A 23,887-nucleotide genomic window follows, 5' to 3' on the forward strand; every position below is an offset into this window, starting at 1 on the left:
GACCTTTCACCTCTAAGTAAAAACGTAGGGAAGAAACTAGGTAAGAGGACTGCAGGACGTTAATAACATTATAGTAATGGTGGTGTTTGGTAAGCGCTTACTGTGTGTCAGGCACTATACTAAACTCTGGGATCAATACAAGCAAAACGGGTTGGTGACAGTCCCTGTCTCACATGGGGATCACAGTCTTAATGCCCATTTTGCAGGTGAGGTAACTGAGGCACAGAGAAGTGAAGTGACTTACCCAAGGTCACATAGCAGACAAGGGACATAGCCAGGATAAGAACCCAGGTCCACTGACTCCCAGGCGTGGGATCTAGTCACTAGGCCATGCATGCAGCCTCTCTAGAGGGTGTCTTTTAATAATGGCCTTTTCTGTTTCTTATCTACTTTGCTTCAATTCCTGTCTTTATACTGAACACCAATAATTGGCCAAATGGCAAACAAGTTTTTATTACCTTGCGTTTTCCTACAACACATTGGGCTTAAAGAGATATATGCCTCTAAAAGTGTTCTCTTCCTCGTTCAACCTGTAAAATCTCAGTGGCTGAGCCTTCCTTTCTCCCAAGTACCTTGTAGCCAGAGTATATGAAAGAGCATTTACTGGCTGGCTACCTCTCTGAGAAGACTAGTTGGTAGCTAGTGTAAATGGATGAGGTGTCACTAGTAAGTAACCCAAAAAATTTTGTAAATTAAGATGTTGGTTGTTTTTGTATCTTCCTGAAGATGTCTTATTAGCACCACATTTTGGCTTCTGTTCTAAGTTTTATGTTGTCTTTGTCTGCCTTTGATTTTCATTTGTCCTGTAGGAAAGAGAAAGGGAAACTTTCTTTCCTTTGAAATTCCCTGAATCTATCATCAGACTGGAGAAAAGAACATCCTTGTTTCGGAAGCTGTGAAAAGGTTGGGAGGGAGTTAAAAAAAACAACCACCTTAATATCTCTGTCAGCCATGATCAGGAAAAAGCAGTTGGAAATCTAGGCTACTGTAACAGCTGTGGGCACCCAGCAAATCATGCTGCATTATGTGTAAACACAAATCACATGTAGAGGCAGCCTGGCCCAGTAGACAGAGCCCGAGAGTCAGAGGGACCTGGCTTCTAATACTGACCCGACACCGTCTGCTGTGTAACCTTTGGGTAAGCCACTTCACTTCTCTGCGCCTCAGTTCCCTCATCTGTAAAATGGGAATTAAGTCTGTGAGCCCCATGTGGAGCATGGACTGTGTCAAACTTGATTTGTTTGTATGAAGCTCAGTGCTTAGTACAGTGCCTGGCATATAGTAAGTGCTTAACAAATACTATGAAACAAAAAGGAACTCTTGAGGCTCCTGGTTACTATGCCCGAATTTACTTTAACAACTTCTAGTTGAACTGATGTTGTAGGTAATTGGGGATTTCTCTATTTTGGGAGGAGGATAGGGTCTCGGTCTTCCTCTCCAGCCTGGATATGGATAAAGTTTCTGTCAAACCCCAGTTTTCACAGATCTGTTAGAGTGAAATGCTGGGGTTTTTTCCCCTAGGAAAGAGACAATATAGTGGTACCCCAGGAACCTCAGTTACCTTAAAGAAAATAATAAAACTAGGCATCTAAAAATGAAACTTCTTGAGACTCCTTTTCTAGCAGTCATTTCTGAGGAGTGAAAAGTGTCCAGATCAAATGTAAAAGAATTATTATTCAGTACATTCAGCAATCTGCCAGTGCCGATTCAAAAAACGCTTTGCGTCTGTAATTACAATAGATGGATTAAAGGTGGCTTTTCTACCATTGAAATGACATTAATTACCTTGATTTTTTACGAGACCACCCATTTTCCAAAGTCTCTTGAAATTACCATGCTTAATTCCTTTTATCAAAAATCTCAATTAGTAACCGATGTAAAGCTGATATTACCAATGAGACTAATTATGAGCAATAAAGAGATGGCCGCACACTGAGATTGAACGCATTAGATGGGAAAATATGCTTAACATCCCTGAACAGTTGGGCTGTAATTAAATTAGAATAGCATTCCACTAAGTACATATAACTTTGCCAGGGTTATAATAGGTTCAGGACTGAAACTCGATCACCCCTTAATGTGCCTTTAGTTTACAGAATTCCCTGAAGAGATCCTAAGTCCTTCAATGTCACGAGGGATATCTAGAATCATGGGATAATAGAGCTACACTCTGGGTGAAATATCGCTGCCTACTGATGGGGAGACTGTTAGTGGTGTAGAGAAATAAGGTTGAGGTGGATGATTGCACTCTGCTGCCCAGATGATTGTCCGTAAAACATTCGATCAATCATATTTATTGAGCACCTAATGTGCATGGAGCACTGTCCTAAACGCTTGGGAGACTTCCATTTGACAGAGTTGGTGGACACATTCCTTGCCCACAACAAGCTCACAGGCTAGAGAAGCTCGTACGGCTCCCCTCTCTCTCTGCCTCAGTGAGGATCTCCTTGCCACCAGTTCCAGGGTTCTCTACACCAGCTTTCTCCTTCTTTCATACCTTTCTACTCTCTCCTCTTGCTACATCCCGGCTCTCCCAAGCTGATCTTCCGTTAATACACCCTCTTAGCTCTCTTGCCCCGACCCACTGCCCCTGCGTGGACCTCCCTCCTCCTTCGTATCTACTAGACCTCAACCTTCTACTGCTGCAAAGTCATCCTGAAAAGTTACTCCCTCCAAAAGGCGTTCCAGTCAGTCACTCAATCAGTGGCAGAGAAGGAGCTCCTTGTGGAACAGGGAGTGGGTCCGTTTATTGTTGCATTGCGCTCTCCCAAGTGCTTAGTATAGTGCCTTGCACACGGGAAGCGCGCAATAAATACGATTGAATGAATGAATTTATTGAGCCCCTACCATACACAGAGCATTGCACTAAACCCTTGGGAGAGTACAATACAATAGAATTGGTAGACCCAATCCCATCCCTCTAGTCCCCCGGGGGGAGACAGACATTACAATGCTTATTTCGGGCCCATCAACCACCCTTAGCACTTAGGTGAGTATCTCTTCATACGGCTTTTATTCCTATCAGTGATATCTGGGTTTTTTTAAAACATCTATCCTCATTTTACCGATACAATCTGTGTCTGCCACCGGACCAGAAACTCCCTGAAAACAGAGTCATGCCCTTTTAGTCTCCCTCCACCCTCTCTAGACTGTAAGATCATTGTGAGCAGGTATTGTGTCTACTGTCTCTGTTATATTGTACTCTCTCAAGTGCTTAGTACAGTGCTCTACACGAAGTAAGAGCTCCGTAAGTGTGACTGATTGATTACTTACTGGCGAAGCCCCATGCGGAGATTGTGTCCGACCTGATTATCTTGTATTTATTCCAGCGCTCTGTAGAGGTCCTGGCACATAGGACTTAATAAATGCCATCACTACATACTTTCAGGCATCTAGTATAATAAAATTGATTTTTTGTAGTGATCGGGGGGTTTTTAAGTATAGTATAGTGGTTTGCACACAGTAGGCACTCAAATGTCAATGTTGGATAAATGTCAATGTTAATTAAATTAGAAATTTTCAAACCCGGCTGAGGTTTCAAAAACCTGAAGATAACGTTTTTTAAGTTTAAAAAAGATAACTTTTTTTGACTTCTTTGGCAGTGGGATGACGACAATTTCTTCTGCCTTTTTGTGGTTCCAAAAAGAACTCTTGTTTCCAAATTATTTAAGAATGACTGCCTTTTTTTTTTTGAATTACTACATTTTGTGAGGGAAGTCAGATATAGACTAGAATATGATAACTACAATAGGGGGAAAAACAAGAAGAGATTGGGGCTAAATTCACACTTGCGTTATACAACTAACAATTAAATTTAGTACTAGAATTGCTGTTTGTAGAGAGAAACAGAAATAGCCATTGATTTCAAACAGTGGGATTTTGGAAGTTCTTATTCTTGTAGAAATTCATCAGTATGAGAATTCCAAATGTTTAGAACCACGTAAATTTGATTTTCCAGCTTAATTCATACTATGTATACCTAGAATTGATTGTTTTTATCAATCAACAGTTCATGGCTTGGAAAAGCAATAATGCTTACTATGTACCCTGAGCACCGGGGTAGATGTAGATAATCTAATACGATACAGTTCCTGCCTCACTCAAGACTCACCACCTCAAAGGTTACTTTATCCTTTCCCTCCCCCTCCCATTTTGCAGATGAGAAACTGAAGCACAGAAATATAGAGTGACTTGTCGGAAGTCCCAAAGCAGTTCAGTGTTAGAATTGGGATCCAAGCTTCCTGACTCTTTCATTCAGTCGTAGTTACTGAACGCTTACTGTGTGCAAAGCACTGTACTCAGTGCTTGGGAGAGTACAATATAACAGTAAGCAGAAACATTCCCTGCCCACAGCGAACTTACAGTCTAAACTCTCATTCCCATCATCTTTCTACTTGACCACTCTGACTGTGAAATTTAAAAGTACCTATGAGTTTTGCTGTCTGAGACAAAGCATTGAGCTGTTAAGTGTGGTTTTTCCCATTAGTGGGATTCTGATCATTTTTTTCTTAAACTTGGAGCCGTTTGACCCAAATGATGGAATATACAGCATCCTAATTGAGTCCCACTAGTTCGTGGCAGGGTCGGATAAAATATTTGGGGATGTTCTCCAACTACAGCAGCCTAGTAAGTTAAAGAAAAAATTCATATCAGTTTATAATTTTTGTCTAAATTTCTTTCAAACACATCAGACTAGAGCTGATGAGAAGGAAACTAGGTTTGAATTAAGGAAGTGATTTCACATGCATTTTACTTCATTTCTAGAACTTGTTTTAGGTTAGATTCATCTTAGAAGGTTGTTACTCCTCTTTTCTCGAATAAGCTTTCAGGCCTATGAGTATAAATATCCGATTAAATGGGAGTAATGTCTATAAATACATAACGTCGAAAAGCGAAATGCAATGCCCTAGAGTTACGAAGTCACCAAAAAATCGTAATGGTCCAAGTGGAGTTGGGCGTAGGTATTTTGGCAATGACCTTTTATTAGATGAGGATGGGGGTAGTGCTGAATTGATTTACTGATCTATCACTGAAGAACGGGATTACCGGCCTGACCCCAAAAGTTTGAGCTCCTCATATTAACCCGACAGGCAATTGTAGTATTAAAGCTGATGTGCTGAATGGGCCCCTTTAATGATATTCTTTACCTGTCTCATTGCGTTAAAGTGGGGACAAGCAAAGGAGCAGAGGAGAGAGAGGGAACTGAAGGAGAGGGAGATGGCAGGTGGAACCAAATATCAGTACCAGTTTCATGTCTTGAGCAGCCCAGGCTTAGCCGACGTAGGCCGCATGACAAGAAAGAGTTGCCAAGAACAAATCTCTATTGTTCCCTGTCATCTTTAAATGAGTGTCAAAGTAGGCAGGGGGGCTTTGACCGTTAACCGCACAATTTAGCCGGGCTGTTGTGTCCCGCAGGCCCCACCTCCGTGGAGTTTCTCAGCTTAGAAAAGAAGGCCCCAGTCCCTTATAAATGGGCCAACTCTTCTCCTTTGTGTGCAGACTGCCCAGTGTGAAATCTGCAGTGACGTTAAATGTTTTCTAATGAATAATTACTGAAAGGAAATGTAGGACTATATGTGTAATGGATTGTAGCGCATTAAAATGTTTTATTTTGCGCACAAAAATGTTGTCCTTCACAAGCACCACGATTGTTTCAAAAAGTCTTTTGTCCAGATCTGATTCAATGGATTATCTGCTAGCGCTTCCATTCCAAATGGAAATCAAAGGGAGCCTTTGGCAAACTAATGTTTTTCAAAATGGCAGCCATGAAACACATTTAGTATTTAAAGTTTCAGTTTAAAGGAATGTTTGAACTCTGGAGATTTTCTCACTTTTTTTTTCTCCCTTCCAATTGATTGGAGAAAGTGAAGCCTTTCACCCTGACCTCTGTCCTGTTCAGAAGGATGGACTGTCAGCCTTTTACAAGGCTATTGGAGACGATTCCCTAGAAACAAATATACGATTCTAAAAACGGTGGGGACTTCTCATAGGCTCTTGATTAAATTTCCTTATTCTGGAATTTCTTAAGAGAAATATTAGACTTTGATGTCTTCTTCTCTCATTCCTTTAATAATTATCAAATGTAAAAGCATTAGAGTTGAGTCGGGGTCCCTGCTCCACTGTTGAACCCAAAATATAATGGTTGTGTTCACGTCTTCACGTGTGTGTCGGACCGTTGTCTACTACAAGTTGCAGGAGTGAACAATCTGTCGTGAGAAACCTTTGTGTATAATTCAGAGTTTCAAGTCTGTTCCCAAAGCCATTACTAATACCAAACAGATCTTATCTAAGTTGGCACTTGTAGAGGGAGGGAGTGAAATTACCAGTCATTCGGTGGCAGTTCTCGAACGCCTTCCACCCCAAGTATTTGGGAGAACACAATAGAGTCTGCCCCAACAAGGAGTTTAATATCCAGTGAGATGACAGGCACTGAAATAAATGAGGGGTAGGGGGGAGTGATGAAGGATCTGAAAGATGAGCATAAATGTAAACGGTCAACGTATCAAGTGCTTACTCTGTGCTGAGCACTGTACTAAGGGGCCTGGGAGAGTGGAAGAGACCTAATACTGACAACCATCTCTTCTTTTGGAAACATTATCCAAACTCAGCTTCTCTGACACTGTCTTCTCCTAGTTTTCCTCCTATCTCTCTGGCTGCTCATTCTCAGTCTCCTTCACGGGCTCTTCCTCTGCCTCCTACCCCCTAACTGTGGGTGTCCCCCAAGGTTCAATTCTGGGTCCCCTTCTCTTCTCCATCTATACCCAGTCCCTTGGAGGACTCATTCGCTCCACGGCTTCAACAACTACACCCAAGCGGATCATTCCCAAATCTACCTCTCCGGCCCTGATCTCTTTCCCTCTCTGAAGTCTCACATTTCCTCCTGCCTTGAAGTTATCTCTTCTTGGATGTACTGCCAACTCCTCAACTTAACACTTCCAAATCAGCACTCCTTATCTTCCCACCCAAAGCCTGTCCTCCCACTGATTTTCCCATCACTGTAGACAGTCCCGCCGTCCTTCCTGTCTCACAAGCCCATAACTTTTGCGACATCCTTGACTCGTCTTGCTCATTAACTTTCACAGCATTGCTAAAATCCATCCTTTCCTCTCTATCCAAACTCTTACCATATTCATCCCTCTCCATCACCTTTCCCCCTCCTACCTCACCTCCCTTCTCTCCTTCTAGAGCCCAGCCCGCACACTCCGCTCCTCTGCCACCACTAACCTCCTCACGGTGCCTCGTTCTCACCTGTCCCGCCGTCGACCCCTGGCCCACATCCTACCGCTGACCTGGAATGCGTCCCTCCTACATCCGCCAAACTCACTCTCTTCCCCTCTTCAAAGCCCTACTGAGAGCTCACCTCCTCCAGGAGGCCTTCCCAGACTGAACCCTCCCTTTTTCTCTGGTCTACCCCCTTTCCCTCCCCACAGCACTTGTGTATATTTGAATATATTATTTATTACTCTGTTTTATTAATGATGTGCATATATCTGTGATTCTATTTATTTTGATGGTATTGATGCCTGTCTACATGTTTTGCTGTCTGTCTCCCCGTTTTAGACCGTGAGCTCGTTGTTGGGCGGGGATTGTCTCTGGCCTAGTGGATAGAGCCCAGGCCTGGGAGTCAGGGGACCTGGATTCTGATCCCAGCTCTGCCACCTTTCAGCTGTGTGACGTTGGGCAAGTCACTTCACTTCTCTGGGCCTCAGTTACCTCATCTGTGAAATGGGGATTAAGACTGGCAGCCCCGTGTGGCACAGGAATTGTGTCCAACATGATGATCTTGTTTCAACCCCAAGGCTTCGTACAGTACAGTAAGCGCTTAATAAACACCACAATAATTATCATCATCATTATTATTATCTGTGACAGAGAAGGTGACTGGCCGATGCATGGGGAATCCTTGGCGAGAGTTCTGATCGCTCGCTTCTAATGTCAAGGTGCTCAGAAAACCTTTTTCTTTATGGGGGTGGATAGAGAACAGACGGTGTTTCTCTTGTAAATGGTGAACTGTTATTGACATACTTCTATTACTAGTTCCCTGATCCACTGTCTATCTCAAGCATACACTAAATGGGGGTAATTATAAATAGGAAGCCTTGGAATTCAGCCTTTGTAAGAAAAAGGTGATAAACCTGTGCTGTGCCAAAAAAAGCCCCAAAAACCTTCTTTTCTGAAAGAGATAAGTACACAAAGAAGGGGTGGGTATAAAACTTAGAGAGTTCATTCATCCCTAGTGATTGGCAACTCCCAAATGCTGAATATTTTCATTTGTCCAATTGTAACCAAGGCATTTTAGAACTTGTAGATTAGGACACCGTAGACTTCAGTCCACACTTACATGAGGAGACTTAGGGAATTTTAAAGCTCAATAAGTTATGGTGTTTATCCTTTACTCTAGGGCATGAGGGAAATTTCAAATTAGAATGTGACTTTTCTACCTTTCCAATGCGACAACGCTTTTCTCCAGTAGTGAAAGAGGAATTACGGCTTGTAGCTCCACAGCCTATTCTTTGCCAAAGCATCTGCTGAAAGAGTATGATGAAGTTTCTCAAGGAGCACTTAGCTTAGGGTTACTGCTATCAGGTTGGAGCACCATCTTGTACCAAAAGATGGAGAAATAGTGTGGTCTAGTGGATAGAGCACAGACCTGGGAGTCCGAAGGACCTTGGTTCTAATCCCGGTTCCACCACTTGTCTTTGGGGTGACCTTGGGCAAGTCACTACACTTTTCTGTGCGTCAATTACCTCATCTTGTAAAATGGGGATGAAGACTGTGAGCCCCTTGTGGAACGTGCACTGTGACCAACCTGATTAGCTTGTACGTGCAATGCCAGGCACATAGTAAGTGCTTAACAAATCCCATAAAAAACCCTGTATTTTGTGCATGACTCTTAGGATGCTGCAATTTTGCAACTACTGGACTGGCATAAAATTGTCCCCTAAGCAATTTGGAGTGCTTTGCTTTAAAAACAAAAAAAAAGCCCCATTTCTGGGCATCAATTCCCACCCAGGCCAGCCAGCAGATGGTCAATTCCCTGAAGGTAGCGAATGGGCCTTCCCCTTGTCGTGTGTGTTTATTGCCACCCAGAACCCAGTGTTGAGCACCCAGTAAGCACTCAAGTATTGATGATGATGGTGACCATGATGAGATCAAGTCCTCCCGAATTAGGGCTAACAACTTCCTGTTGTTAAATTATCCAGTGGGAGAGCCACAGCATTCTCATCCATCAGTGTGGTCCATTCTGCCTATGATGGGTTTCGGTCTGAAGCTTTTCCCTAATTTCATTTCCCAGACCAGCCCAGGAAAGCACTAGAGATATTTCCCAAGCTATTGTGTCTTCTCATCCATCATCCTCCCCCGCTGTCTCAGAACAGAATTCCAAAGCCACTCCTTTCCCTGACTTTCCCATTTTAGGGGGGTTGAGTTTCTGCTGCTTGTCTACCCAGTAGGGTTTATGACCGTTAATACAGGCCATTTTCAATTGGAATCATTCGAGTAAAAGAGCTGAAGAGCTATAGAGTCCCAAGTATCTCTTGGACTCCCTGATCATTCGTTCACGTTGGTGCCCTCAGAAGCTGAGCAGAAATTGAGAATTGGAATTGGAAGGGATATTCTGAGGGAATTGGAGCTCTCTTAGCTGGTTAGTGTGGGTGAGAGGACATCAGTTAATCCATCCGTGGTTTTTATGGAGCACTTACTGTGTGCAGAACGCTGTACTAAGTGTCTGGAAAGTGCAATACTCTAAGAAGCCTTCCCGGACTAAGCCCTCATCCTCCTCTCACTCCCTTCTGCATCATCCTGACTTGTTCCCTTCATTTATCTCCCAGCTCCACAGCACCCAAGTATACATCTGTAATTTATTTATTTATGTTTATAAATACCTGCCTAACCTCTAGACTGTGAGTTCATTGTGGGCAGGGAATGTGTCTGTTGTTGAATTGTACTCTCCCAAGCGCTTTGTACAGTGCTTTGCACAGAGTAAGCGCTCAATAAATACGATCGAATGAATGAATGAATACAATACGATAGAGTTGGTAGACGTGATCCCTGCCTACAAGGAGCTTACAGTCTAAAGGGAGATGAGAAAAGAAATCTAAAGGAAGGGAACTTGGAATTATGAGGCTAGTGGGGAGGATAAACTTAAGTGTAAAACTTGAAAACTTGTATGGAATTTAGACCATATAGTCCTAAACAAAAAAGTTTTGAGGAATGCTTACGGGAGAGAAATTGATAATCCTTTACTCAATGAAAGAATAGTGAGGCTAAAACATTATGTCCTGAATTTATAGAGCATGTTTGTTTTTGGTGAGGGAGAGGAAATATTTTTTCCATATGCCATATCCCTTTATCTGGAGATTTTGCAGGTGATGGTTAGTTATATTGCCAAGTTAATGTGACAAACAGTAGCAGAGTCAAGACCAGAAAAATCAAATCTCCTAACTCTTTGCCCAAACCCTCCCGTCCCCACCGGATCGTTGCCAGCTGGGCTCGATCTTGTATTTTGAGGACACGGTGCGCGTTGGGCAGTTTTGGAACCTTCCCCCTTGGATGGGGGGAAGACAATCGTCTTAAGAGCAATTTTATGTGCGTAGGTGAAACGGGCCGTGCTTTAAAGCAGTTTACTTTCCGCAGATTTCAGTCGGAACCCTCCACTCGCCCGAGCATCGCTTGATGCTTTCGTATTTGTCGTTCTTCTCGCCGTGTTTTTACCCAATCTTCTCTGAAGTGTAAAGGGGGGGGGGGGGGGGGGGGGGAATACTCTTTTTGGAAAGAGGTCAAGGGTAAGTGTAGAGGTCTTGTCTTGTTCTGTTTTGCTCTGCCCTCCGTTTCCCCCGATTAGACTGTTGAGCCCGTCACTGGGCAGGGATGGTCTCTCTGTGTTGCCGAATTGTGCCTGCCAAGCGCTTAGTCCAGTGCTCTGCACAGAGTAAGCGCCCAATAAGTACCATTGAATGGATGAATGGAGGTGAAATTGGTGGCCGAGGTCTTTTCGTCCCCAGCGTGTGTTGGAAAAGGTGGGGAGCGCCCTCTAGTGGACAAAGCGGGGCAGCGTCCTGGTAACCCCCCCCAGCCCCCCCAACCCCCCGGCCCCCTCCCAATATTGATGGTATTTGTTAGGCGCTTACTATGTGCCAGGCACTGTTCTAAACGCCGGGATAGATGCAAGGTCATCAGGTTGTCACCCATGGGACTCACAGTCTCAATCCCCATTTTCCAGATGAGGGAACGGAGGCCCAGTGAAGTGACTTGCCCAAAGTCACCCAGCTGATGCATGGCAGGGTCGGAATTAGAACCCCTGATCTCTGAGTCCCAAGCCCGAGCTCCTTCCGCAGAGCCACCCTGCTTCACGGTGGACTCAGTGCCCGTGTTTAGAAGAAGCGGGGCTCAGTGGAAAGATCCCGGGCTTGGGAGTCACAGGTCAGGGGTTCGAATTCCGGCTCTGTCACTTGTCAGTTGGGTGACTGTGGCCAAGTCACTTCACTTCTCTGTGCTTCAGTTACCTCATCTGTAATAATGGGGATGAAGACTGTGAGCCCCATGTGGGACCACCTGATTCCCCTGTGTCTACCCCAGCACTTAGAACAGTGCTCTGCACATAGGAAGCGCTTAACAAATCCCAACATTATTATTATTATTATTATTAATATGGGGATGAACTGAGCCTCACATGGGACAACCTGATTAGCCTGTATCTACCCCAGCGCTTAGAACAGTGCTGTGCACATAATAAGTGCTTAAATACCAACATTATTATGAGAAGCAGCACGGCTCAGTGGAAAGAACCGGGTTTGTGAGTCAGAGGTGATGGGTTCGAATCCCGGCTCCGCCGCATGTCGGCTGTGTGACCTTGAGAAAGTCACTTAACTTCTCTGTACCTCAGTTCCCTCATCTGTAAAAGGGGGATGAAGACTGTGAGCCCTACGTGGGACAACCCGATGAGTGTTGCATCTACCCCAGTGCTTAGAACAGTGCTTGGCACATAATAAGCGCTTAACAAATACCAACATTATGAGAAGCAGCGTGGCTCAGCGGAAAGAGCCCGGGCTCGAAGTCAGAGGTCATGGGTTCTAATCCCAGCTCCGCCGCTTGTCGGCTGTGGGACTTTGGGCAAGTCACTTCAGTCCTCTGGGCCTCAGTTCCTTCATCTGGCAAATGGGGATAATAGTAATGTTGGTATTTGTTAAGCGTTTACTATGTGCAGAGCACTGTTCTAAGCACTGGGGTAGACACAGGGGAATCAGGTTGTCCCACGTGGGGTTCGCAGTCTTCATCCCCATTTTACAGATGAGGTAACTGAGGCACAGGGAAGTGAAGTGACTTGCCCACAGTCACACAGCTGACAAGTGGCAGAGTGGAGATTCGAACCCATGACCTCTGTGAGCCCCACGGGGGACAAGCCGATGACCTTGTATCGCCCCCAGGGCTTAGAACGGTGCTTTGCACATAGTAAGGTCTTAACAAATGCCATCATCATCATTATTATTATTATTAGAAGAGTGCGCCATGTCAGCCTAATCATCACTGTGGTTTTGGGCGCCTGCTGTGTGCCAGGTGGGGCGGGCTGGGCGGGGGCCGCAGTTCGGGGGGGAAAGCGGGGTCTGCGGCGTCCTCGGCGTCTCCTCCCCGAGGCCAACGGCAGGAGGGGCACGGGGGCCCTGGGGGGCACGGGGAGGGGGGGCGGGCGGGGCCGGGCCAGAAGCCCCGTGGGCCGGGAGCGGCGGGCAGGAGGCGGGGCCTGTGCCCCTCTGCCCCTCTACCCCGCCCCTGCGGTGCCCCCCGAGCGGCCCCCATCCCGCAGCCCCCCGCCGACAACTTTAGGGTAAGTGCGGGGCCCGGGGTCGGTAGGGGGCCAGCCTCTTTCGCCTCCCTTTCCTCCCTGCCTCCTCCTCCTCCTCCTCCCTCTCCTCCTTCTCCTCCTTCTCCTCGTCCTCCGTTCCACGTGCGGAGCACGGCCTCCTCTACGCCAGGTGTCTTGGGGCCGGAGCCCAGCGCCCCCCGCCTCCTCCTCTTCCTCCTCCCTGCCTCCTTTTCCCTGCCTCTTCCTCCTCTTCCCTGCCTCCTGCTCCTCTTTCCTGCCTCCTGCTCCTCTTTCCTGCCTCCTGCTCCTCTTTCCTGCCTCCTCCTCCTCCCTGCCTCCTCCTTTTCCCTGCCTCCTCCTTTTCCCTGCCTCCTCCTCTTTCCTGCCGCCTTCTTTTCCCTGCCTCCTCCTCCTCAGCCTCCCTGCCTCCTCCTCTTTCCTGCCTCCTCCTCCTCCTTATCCTCCTCCTCCCTCCTCCCTTCTCCTCCTCCTTATCTTCCTCCTCCTCCTTGTGCTCCTGCCCACGTTTGGGGCCCGGCCTCCATGGCTTCCTCCGGTGCGTCAGGTGCCCGGGGGCCAGAGCCCAGCGCCCCCATCGCCCCCAACACCCCACGCCGACCCCTGACCCGTGCGGGATGCCCAAGTGGCCGCCCCCCGGGGGGCCACCAACCACGGGTAACTTCATCATAATTATAGTAATAATAATAACGATGATGATGATGGCCTTTGTTAAGCCCTTACTCTGGGCCAAGCGCATAAGTATATTCTTCCCTATAGGGAAGCATCCAAAATAATCCCATACTTCAAGTCACCTGGCGGGATCAATTTTGTAATAATAATGATGATGGTATCTGTTAAGCACTGACTATGCGCCGAGCACTGTTCCAAGCGCCGGGGTAAATAAGAGGTGAGCAGGTTGTCCCACTTGGGGCTCACAGTTCATAATCCCCATATTCCAGATGATGATGGTGGTGGTGGTTATTTGTTAAGCGCTTACTATGTGCAAAGCACCGTTCTAAGTGCACGGGGGGGGGGGTGGTAACAAGGTGATCAGGTTGTCCCACATGGGGCTCACAGTCTTAATTCCCATTTTACAGATGAGGTAACTGAGGCACAGAGGAAGTGAAGTGACTTACCCAAGGTAACACAGTTGACAAGCGGCAGAGCTGGGATTAGAATCCATGACCTCTGACTCCTAAACCTGCGCTCTTTCCACTAAACCATGCAGCTTCTCCTCAGGCCTTTCCAACCCCAGTTGGTCTGTGTCTCTCTTGTCTGTCCCTCTCCACTGATTCCTGAACGGGTGACACCCTCTCGGTGCCATCGATGGTTCGATTGATACTCGGCTATTCATTTATGCCTGTATTCATCTTTCCATTGTTCTTAATAGTGATGAATAAACACTTTCTATCTGAAATTATTTGGGTTTTACCTCCTCCCTGCTAGATTAAGCGCTTCTCGAGGCCAGTGCCCCAGTCTTGAAAATACAGTACACTCTCCCAAGGGCCTTGTGCAGGATGCTGTGTTCATTAAATGTTACTGAGTGATTTGTAGTATGGCGTAGTGGATAGAGCGTGGGCCTTGGGAGTCAGAAGGTCATGGGTTCTAAATCCAGCTCTGCCACTTGCCTGCTGGGTGACCCTGGACAAGTTACTTCACTTCTCTGTGCCCAGTTTCCTCATCTGTAAAATGGGACTAAGACTGAGAGCCCTCTTATGGGACTGGGACTGTGTCTTGTCGCCACCCCAGCACGTAGTACAGTGCCTTGCACACAATAAGCACTTAATAAATACCAGAATTATTATTGTCATTATTATTACCTCCAGCCAGTTCCTTTCCTGATCACAGGTTACACCATCTTTTTCCACAGCTGCTGTAAATATATTCAAATCCTGGGCCAGGCTAGCAAGGCCAGAATAGGCTTGGGAGTTGGAGGACTTGGTTTCCAATACCGGCTCTGCCACTTACCTGCTGTGTGACCTTGGGCGAGACACTTAGCTTTTCTAGCCCTCAGTTTCCTCATCTGTAAAATGGGGGTTCATTACCCGTTCTACCTCCCGGTTAGATTGTGAGCCCCGTGTGGGTCACCGATTGTGTCAGATTTGATCAGCTTGTTCTACCAAGGACCAGATTGTGAACTAGAGAGCTCGTTGTGTCTGCCACCTCTGTTGTATTGTACTCTCCCAAGCGCTTAGTCCAGTGCTCTGCACACAGTAAGTGCTCAATAAATACCACTGAATGATCGATAGTAAGCCCTTCACAAACACCACAATGACTATTACTTCTGGTTTCTTTGGCCCTTTAGGAGGAAGCAGTGAGACGCCGGCACATCCAGCTGCACATGGAGGGGGCCCTTACTGCCCGGGACAAGGTCGGAGTTCAAGATTTCGTGCTGTTGGACTCCTACACCAGCGAAGCTGCCTTTGTAGATAACCTCAGCAAGCGTTTTCGAGAGAACCTCATCTATGTGAGTCCGCTCATTTCTCTCCTGTTTCCTAGAACTGTCCCTTTCCCCTCCTTGCCTGGCAGACAGAAGGTGAAGTTGGTGGTTCAGTCACTCAACCCATGATATTTATTGAGCGCTTACTGTGTGCAGAACACTGGACTAAGCGCTTGGGAGAGTACAGTAATCTGTGAAAAACGTCGTGTTCCTAGAAAGTTGAAAAACTTTAACTTGGAAAGATTTTTAATAGACTTCACCGTGGATTAATCTTGACGGCTAGCTTGAGCCAATTCAGGATTTTTCACTTATTCTTTGCAAGTGCTTTTGCTTAAATGAAAAGATCGAATTTCAATTTAATGCAAGAAATGATCAGTTGACCCCCTCCGGTGTCTTTCAGTGGGTAGTTCTGTGACATGATGCCCCTACTTTGAAGAGGCTGCCCCAAAATAAGGCTTGAAATCGTTAATGAGCTTGATTCTCATGTATTCAGAAGGATGTGAAAATTCATCTCTGTAGAGATATATGGTACAAAGGTGGTGTTGTGTAAGCAGCCAGAGGTAAAAACTCCACTTGAGTTGAACTTATTTATTCCTCACCACTCCATCTAAGTAAACTTAGTCTGCAAAACAAGAAGAGGTCAGGTCAGACTTTGTTAGTCAAGTAGGCCTCCAAAGGTGAATCAACTTAAGTTCCATTAGATCCATGAGGTCTCCAAAATAATAATAATATTGTTTTTAAATTCTAGTTGTATAGTTAGGATGAAGTCATACGGACCAGAGTGAGGTGAATTGAGAAACTGAGGACAATCTCTTTCTTTGCCCAAAACATAAGGAGTGATGCGTTTCATTTCGAGGCTTCAACTTCAGTCAGTCATTAAGGCACTGAAAGGATATTTTCCACTGAAAGGCCCAATCTTTATGATCATAAATTACTTGGATGATTCAGGCATATTAGGTTTTGATGTTGTTCAGGTTAATGTTTCTTTACCCTATAAATAGATTGAGTGATTAGCTCACTAATTCGTCCTGAAGACCTGTGTAGATAGTATGTTCTAGAGTAATTGGAGTTTGGGACACCCCTGACCCCGGCCAGAGCCGACCACTCTAGGATATTCTCTGGGCAAATGGTCAAGCCTTATACTGAACAAAACTGAGGTTAACTGCTTCCAGCCCAACCCCCTGCATCTCAGGATGTTCATGTTGTTTTGAAAAACCCTCCTTCTGGCCCTGAACTATCCTCCTTCCCTCCCTCCCTCCGTAATGCACAGGTAGTTTCAGTCTGTCCTTTCCAGTTGTGACTTTTCCCTCCTTCCCTCTCCCTGATTGGTTTGCCACACTGTGCCTTTTATTTTTGTGGAAGGGTTGCTGTGAGTCCTCAGAGAGAGTCCAAAAAGGGGGACGTGGAAAACTTAAAGCACTGCTATTATTTTGGAATAATAGAGGAAATCAAAGATTCCAATCCGGCCAAACCAGGGCTTTCTGTTGTAGGGAATAGTGTTCTCACACCTCTTCAGGCAGGCCTTGGGCCAGTCCGGGGTCTACCCAGCTCTGAGCAGAGGAGAGATGCTGAGGGGAGGAAATAGAGCTTGGAGTAGTGGATAGAGCCCAGGCCTGGGAGTCAGGAGGACCTGGGTTCTAATCCCAGCTCTATGACTTGTCTGCTGTGTGACCTTGGGCAATTTTCTTCACTTCTCTGTGCCTAGATTTCCTCATCTGTAAAATGGGGATTAAGACTGTGAGCCAAACTGATTACCTTGTATCTACCCCAGTGCTTAGAGCAGCGCTGTAACTCTGTAATAATTATTAAAATTATTGCCTTGACTCAGTCGTAATCCTCTTGACTCATAATCCTCTATGAATTTGTGGCCGTATTCCTATTCTGAAAAACAATGAGTAGCCAAGCTTTAGTGGTTGCTTATAGGCCTCCCTAGAGGAGAAAGTAGAAAAGCAGTGTGGCTTAATGGTTAGATCATGGTCTGAAAACGTGAGAGATGGCAACTAAGACTCCCTTTATTTAATGGAAACCCAGACCTGAAATTTAACTAGCGAAGAAAATTATTGAAAAATTACTAATGCAAGATATGCAAGAGAAGCAGTGCTGCATGATGGTTAGAGCACAGGCCTGGGAGCCAGAAGGACCTGGGTTCTAATCCCAGCTCTGCCACTTTTCGGTTGTGTGACCTTGGGCAAGTCAGTTAACTTTTCTGGGCCTCACTTCCCTCATCTCTAAAGTGGGGATTAGGACTGTGAGCCCCATGTAGAGCATGGACTGTGACCAGGCCAATTACCTTGTGTCTACCCCAGCGGCTTAGTACAGTGCCTGGCACAAGATGAGTGTTTAACAAATACCATTTAAAAAAAATAGTATTTTTTCCCCTAGTTTCACCAGGGGGAAAAAAAACCCCACCAGTGGGTACCAAATTGACAAAATTGTTTCATAACGTTGAAGGCCGCTTTTGAACAGTAGCTTGCCTGAAGCAGCGTGGCCTAGTAGAAAGAGCACAGGCCTGGAAGTCAGAAAGGCCTGGGTTCTAATCCTGGCTCTGCCACTTGTCTGCTGGGGGACCTTGGGCAAGTCACTTCACTTCTCTGTGCCTCAGTTCCCTCACCTGTAAAATGGGGTTTAAGACTGTGAGCCCCAATTTTGTATATACCCCTGCACTTAGTCCAGTGCTTGGCACATAGTAAGCACTTAAGAAACACCACAATTATTATCATTTTTATTATTATTATTCACCTGGAATTTAGTCTCTCTTGGGATGTTGGCATTTCAATGATCCAGTTTGCACGTGTTCCCGCTTTTTGTCTCTCCAGACTTATATTGGAACCCTGCTTGTGTCAGTGAATCCTTACAAGGAGTTGGACATCTACACGGTTAAGCAGATGGAGATTTACCAAGGGGTCAACTTCTTTGAAGTGCCACCCCATGTGTAAGTAGCACATCTCTCTGCGAGTGTCCCTGGATTTTCGCTCACATACAGTACGGCTGTATCGGAGAAGTGCGTTTTCAATGTAATGAGATATTAGTTTCTTGCTCCTTTGGCACTGAAAGCCTATCTGCCTTTAGAAGGGTTTCCTATCATTAAAACGGATCCATGCAAAGCAGCATGATAGTGGAAAGAGCACGGGCCTGGGGAGTCAGAGCACCTGGGTACTAATCCCGGCTCCGTCAGTCGCCTGCCCTGTGGCGTTGGGCAAGTCGCTTAATTTATCTGTGCCTCAGTTGCCTCATCTGTGAAATGGGGATTCAGCGCCTGTTCTCCGTCTTAGTTTCTGAGTGCCAGAGGGACTGTGCTGTCCTCAGGATCGCATCTGGAGAGTTTCCAGTGCTCTACCAGTCTCGGTTACGATAGGGAGAGTCAAGCAGAGGCCTGTCCATTCCATTTCTAGCTTGGCCAGTGGCTAGTTAGTGGAAGGCCATCTGCTACAACATAAAACTCACCTGCGCTGGGCAGCAGCGGCATGGGAGAAAGTCGAGGGCGGAGACTCAAGTCGACTGCGCGGAAGGAGGCGATGGTAAACCACTTACGGATTTTTACCAAGCCAGCTCTATGGATCCGCTGCCAGAACGATTGCAGATGGAGGTGGGGCGTTCTGAGAGAGATGTGTCCATGGAGTCACAATGGATTGGAGATGACTCGACAACATAAGATGAGAGGAATTGTGTCCAACCCAATTAGCTTGTGTCTGCCCCACCACAGAGAACTGTCTCTGACCCAAAGGAAGCGCCTCACAAATACCATTCTTACTAATGGCCGTCGGTTGACGTTTTGAGGGGTATTAACGTGACGCTCAATTCACCACAGTTAGTTTGGAGTGACTGGTATGAGACGTCTTGGAGGACCGCGATCCCTAGAGACCTTTAGCTCGACTTGGTATCAGAAGTGGCCTCTACCCTGGCAGTTCCCCAAATGTCCTATGGCTAACTATTACGAGGACTCGAGGCTGACTCTATCTGACCTAGAGCTTAGTTCAGTGCTTGGCACAGAAAGCGCTTAACAAATGCCACTGTTTTGATTATTTTACTTCTTTATTTTTTCCAGTAGTAAGTGCTCTACTACGTGTGAGGCACCAGACCAAGCAGTGGGGTAGATAAAAGATAATTAAGTTGGACACTGTTGTAGGTTTTCAAATGCCTAGAAAATTGCTCCGTTAACAGTAGCCATCAGATGAGACTGTGATGGAATACTCCGACATTATACTACAGCAGCATTCCAAGTCTGAGGGAAGTTGCCTTAAAATCTAACTTCCTCGTATCTCCTCTTTAACTAGTTACGCCATAGCCGATAATGCCTACCGCATGATGTGCGCCGAATTCAACAATCACTTTATCCTGATCTCCGGAGAGAGCGGAGCTGGAAAAACCGAGGCCTCCAAGAAAATTCTCCAATACTATGCAGCGACCTGCCCCATGACAGAACCGCTACAAGTAGCCCGTGATAAACTGCTCCTCTCAAATCCAGTCCTGGAGGTAAGGGATTCCTATTCGTTCCCCACGTCTCCTGAGAAAGAGTTGTTAGGTGATAATAATCAGTCAGTGGTATTTTCTGAGCACTTACTGTGTGCAGAGCACTGTACTAAGCAATTGGGAAAGTGCAATATAATACTTGGTGTATGGGACCACTGCCCTCAAGCAGGTTACTGTCTACCGGGAAAGACAGACACCTAGATAAATTACTGGCGTTCCACGTATGAGAGGAGGGCAACCAGAAGCAGCGTTGCCTAGTGGATAGAGTATGGGCCTGGGAGTCCGGAGGACCTGAGTCCTAATCCCGGCTCCGCTGCTTGTCTTCCTTGTGACCTTGGACCAGTCATTGCGTTCATTCGTTCATATTTATTGAGAGCTTACTGTGTGCCGAGCACTGTACTAAGCACTTGGGAGAGTACAATATGGTAATAAACAGACACATTCCCTGCCCAAAACGAGCTTACGGTCTAGAGGAGGGGAGACAGCTATTATAAATAAATAAATGAGAGATATAGACCTAAGTGCTGTGGGGCTGGAAGGGGGTCTGGCCAAAGGGAGCAAGTGAGTGTGGTGCAGAATTGAGTTGGAAAAGAGGAAAGGGGGATTTAGTCAAGGAAGGCCTCTTGTGCCCTTAACAGAGCTTTGAAGGCGGGGAGAGTAATTGTCCGTCGGATTTGAGGAGGGAGGGCGTTCCAGGCCAGAGGCAGATCATGGGCTCGGGTCAGCGGCAAGAGAGACGAGGTCGAGATACTGTGAGAAGGTCGGCATTAGAGGAGCCAAGTGAGTGGGCTGCATTGCAGGAGGAGAGTAGCGAGGTGAGGCAAGGTGATGGAGTGCATTAAAGCCAATGATGAGGAGTTTTTGTGTGACATGGAGTTGGATGGGCAACCACTAGAGTTTCCCGCGGAGAGGGGCAACGTCCTGGGCCTTACCTCACCTCTAAAATGGAGCTTGAGACAGGGACTGTGTCCAACCCGATTATCTTGTATCTACCCCAACGCTTAGTACAGTGCCTAGCACCTAGTAAATGCTTTACAAAACCACCGTTAGAACGAAATCAGGAGCCTCACATGCCGAGCACCGCCTTGAACTCATGATGCCCTTGCATCCTCACCTGACTCTTTGGAGCAGCAATCACTACAGCTTTTATTTAAATCCGTTTTGGTGGGGAGTGTGGAAGCCTAAGACATAAGTGTTTGTTTAAATGTTGGCTAAGTTTGTTTTCCATCTTTGTATTTTTAGGCTTTTGGAAATGCAAAGACTGCCCGGAATGACAACTCCAGCAGATTTGGAAAGTACATGGATATCCAGTTTGATTTTAAGGTAATTCATGTTTTCTCTGTGGAATCTTTAAAAGATAAATCTTTTGGGGTCATTTTAGTATTTTCAGGGAAAATTGGTGTTTTTTCTTAATTTCATACTCCTCAGTCAAATAACTATGTTGCGTTTAGAAGTATTAGCATGATTGGAGTAACCACTGTGCATATAATACTTGGATTTTCTGGCTTTATAAAGAAAGTTCTGTGCCTAAAGAACATACAGCACTCATTGGCATTAAAGGTTGCCGTGATAATCAGGACCATGTTTTATTACCTCCTTTGACACCAGTAGTCTTTTTGAAAGGACCGCTCATATTTGGGGGTACAGTCAAAATAATTGGCCTTTTTTTGCGGTATTTGTTAAGTGCTTACTCTGCGTCCAGCACTGTACTAAGTGCTGGAGTAGATACATGCTAATCAGGTTAGACACAACCTGTGTACCAGGTGGGGCTCCCAGCCTCTAATCCCCATTTTACAGATGAGGAAATTGAGGCCCAGAGAAGTGAAGTGACTTGCCCAGGGTCACCCAGCAGACAAGTAGCAGAGTGAGGATTAGAACCCAGGGCCTTCTAAATACCAGGCTCCTTGCTGTTTCCACTAGGCCATGCCGCTTCTCAGAAGAACCTCTGCAGAACATTTCATTGGGAAAAAAAAAAGGTTGGAACTTATGTGCCGCTGGGTAGTTAATTAAATGTGTAAGGAGTTCATTTTATCAGAACACTAGAGGTTCATGTTAGTAATTATTGTGGATTAAAATATCTGTTCAAATATTTAGCTCAGTCCTCTGCATACAATAAACACTCAACAACATTGATTTATGTTGAGCACTACAAAATGGTTGCTGCATCCAACAGCAGAGGATGCCCAAGGGAGCTCAATCAATCAGTGGTATTTATTGAGTGCTTCCTGTGTGCTGAGCACTGTATTAAGCACTCGGGAGAACGCAGTAGAACCGAGTTGGTAGGAAGGTTCCCGGCCCACAACGAGATTACAGTCTAGAGGGGAGATGAGCACGGCACCCAGGGACCCGTTGCTGCCTTTCTGGGCCAGGGTAATTTTGGTCACGACTCGGGAGACCCCTGAACCGCCAGCCTCTCCTCTAGGGCGAGCCTGCCTCCCCCAATAAGGAGAGCAGCAGCGAAGAAGCTGCGTGGCCTAATGGATAGAGCTCAGGCCTGGGAGTCCGAAGGACCTGGCTTCTACTCCTGGCTCTGCCACTTGTCTGACTGCTCCGTGACCCTAGGAAAGTCACTTCACTGTGCCTCCGTTACCTCATCTGTAAAATGGGGATTAAGACCTTGAGCCTGAAATGGGACAGGGAAAATCCCCAACCCGATTAATTTGTATCTCCCCCAGCGCTTAATACGGTGCCTGGCACACAGTAAGTGCTTCACGAACATCATAAACAAACAGGAGCAAACAAGACAAAGTGAGGAACACACTCAGTTCAGTAGCACGGATCGCCAAGCATTGCCCCAATGTGGAAATGACACAGTGGACCTGAAAGCGTGGCCACAACCGGCAAGTGGGCGACTGCCTTGGGTGCAACAAGAATGCCCACCTGCCCCCTCCTGTGTAAGCTAGAGCAGGGGCCGGCAGGCACATTTGGCAGAAGAGCCAAACAAAATGAAAACTTTGGACAGATGGTGTGCAAAGAGCCATACAGTTTAGGCCTCTTCGCCCCCCCATTGACTTGATTACATTGTGTCGTGCCTGGCGGAATGAAATTATGCCATTGTGCCAGACTGGTGTTGAACAGCTGTTCATTCATTCAGTGGTGTTTATTGAACACTTACTGCGTGCAAAGCACTAGACTAAGCACTTGGGAGAGTACAGTACAATGATATACGGACACATTGAGACGCAACGTGTCTCAGTGAAAAGAGCACGGGCTTGTGAGTCAGAGGACGTGTGTTCTAATCCCGCCTCCTCCACTTGTCTGCTGTATGACCTTAGACAAGCCACTTCACTTTTCTGTGCCTCAGTTACCTCAGCCGTAAAATGGGGGTTAAGACTGTGAGCCCCACGGGGGACAACCTGATTACCTTGTATCAACCCTGGCGCTTAGAACAGTCCTTGGCACAAAGTAGGCGTGTAATAAAAACCATAATTATCATTATTATTATTATTCCCTGCCCACAACAAACTCACAGTCTAGAGGGGGAGGCAGACAATATAAGAATTAATAGTTGCTGCTGCCTGCAGGGCTAAAGTAGAAGAAGGGCCAGGAGAGCAGGGAGTGGGGGAGGTGAGATGTGATGGGCCTCTCTCCACTTAGGCCGAAGAGCCACATGGAGCTCTCCAAGATTCGCCTCTGGAACTGCAGGTTGCTCATCCCCCCCAGTAAGAACCACTCTAGGCCCTTGACAAATTTGACGACCCTCCTAAGGGCCCGGCTGATTTATAGTAAGCAGGAAAACCTTTGAAGGAATGTTTTCGGAGAAGCAGTGTGGCTCGAGCCCGGGCCCGGGAGTCAGAAGCACCTGGGTTCTAATCCCAGCTCCGCCACTCATCTGCTGGGTGACCTCGGGCAAGTCACTTCACTTCTCCCGGCCTCGGTTACCTCATTTGTGAAACGAGGGTTAAGACTGTGAGCCCCGTGTGGGACCGGAACTGTGTCCAACCTGATTAGCTCGACACCTGTTAGTACAGTGCCTGGCACGGAGTCAGAACTTAACCAGATATCATTGGAAAAAGAAAGAAAAAGGGAATCTACAGTCAATCTGAAGGGACAATAAATTCTTCCATCGTGCTCTCCCAGTGCTCGGCCCACAGTGAGCTCTCAATAAATACGATTGACTGGCCAACTGTTTGGGAGAAGAAATGTTTCTGTATCAAGTCCTGTGCATTTGTTAG

General features: G+C 46.3%; 1 protein-coding gene and 1 non-coding gene across 8 annotated transcripts in view; both read left to right on the forward strand.

Moving 5' to 3' along the window:
* Positions 1-23,887, forward strand: part of MYO1H (myosin IH) — a 96,320-nt gene that overhangs the window by 41,374 nt on the left and 31,059 nt on the right. For 6 of the 7 annotated variants that reach the window (XR_005661253.1, XM_039915081.1, XM_039915080.1 and 3 more), the window contains 4 exons: positions 15,108-15,269; positions 18,059-18,174; positions 19,517-19,715; positions 20,955-21,035. Coding sequence is in view for 6 of the 7 variants with exons in the window: in XM_039915078.1 (XP_039771012.1) it covers positions 15,108-15,269; positions 18,059-18,174; positions 19,517-19,715; positions 20,955-21,035 (558 nt within the window). In the remaining variant the exon portion in view is untranslated. Of the gene's footprint in view, positions 1-12,802; positions 12,824-15,107; positions 15,270-18,058; positions 18,175-19,516; positions 19,716-20,954; positions 21,036-23,887 lie in introns of those variants that run through there. The other variant, XM_029049324.2, reaches the window with a different exon arrangement.
* Positions 18,541-18,676, forward strand: LOC114806268. Its single transcript, XR_003754303.1, has one exon. It is a non-coding gene; the product is annotated as a small nucleolar RNA SNORA7 (small nucleolar RNA).

This window comes from Ornithorhynchus anatinus, chromosome 21 (assembly GCF_004115215.2).
Source record: "Ornithorhynchus anatinus isolate Pmale09 chromosome 21, mOrnAna1.pri.v4, whole genome shotgun sequence".
In the NCBI taxonomy this organism is placed as follows: domain Eukaryota; kingdom Metazoa; phylum Chordata; class Mammalia; order Monotremata; family Ornithorhynchidae; genus Ornithorhynchus; species Ornithorhynchus anatinus.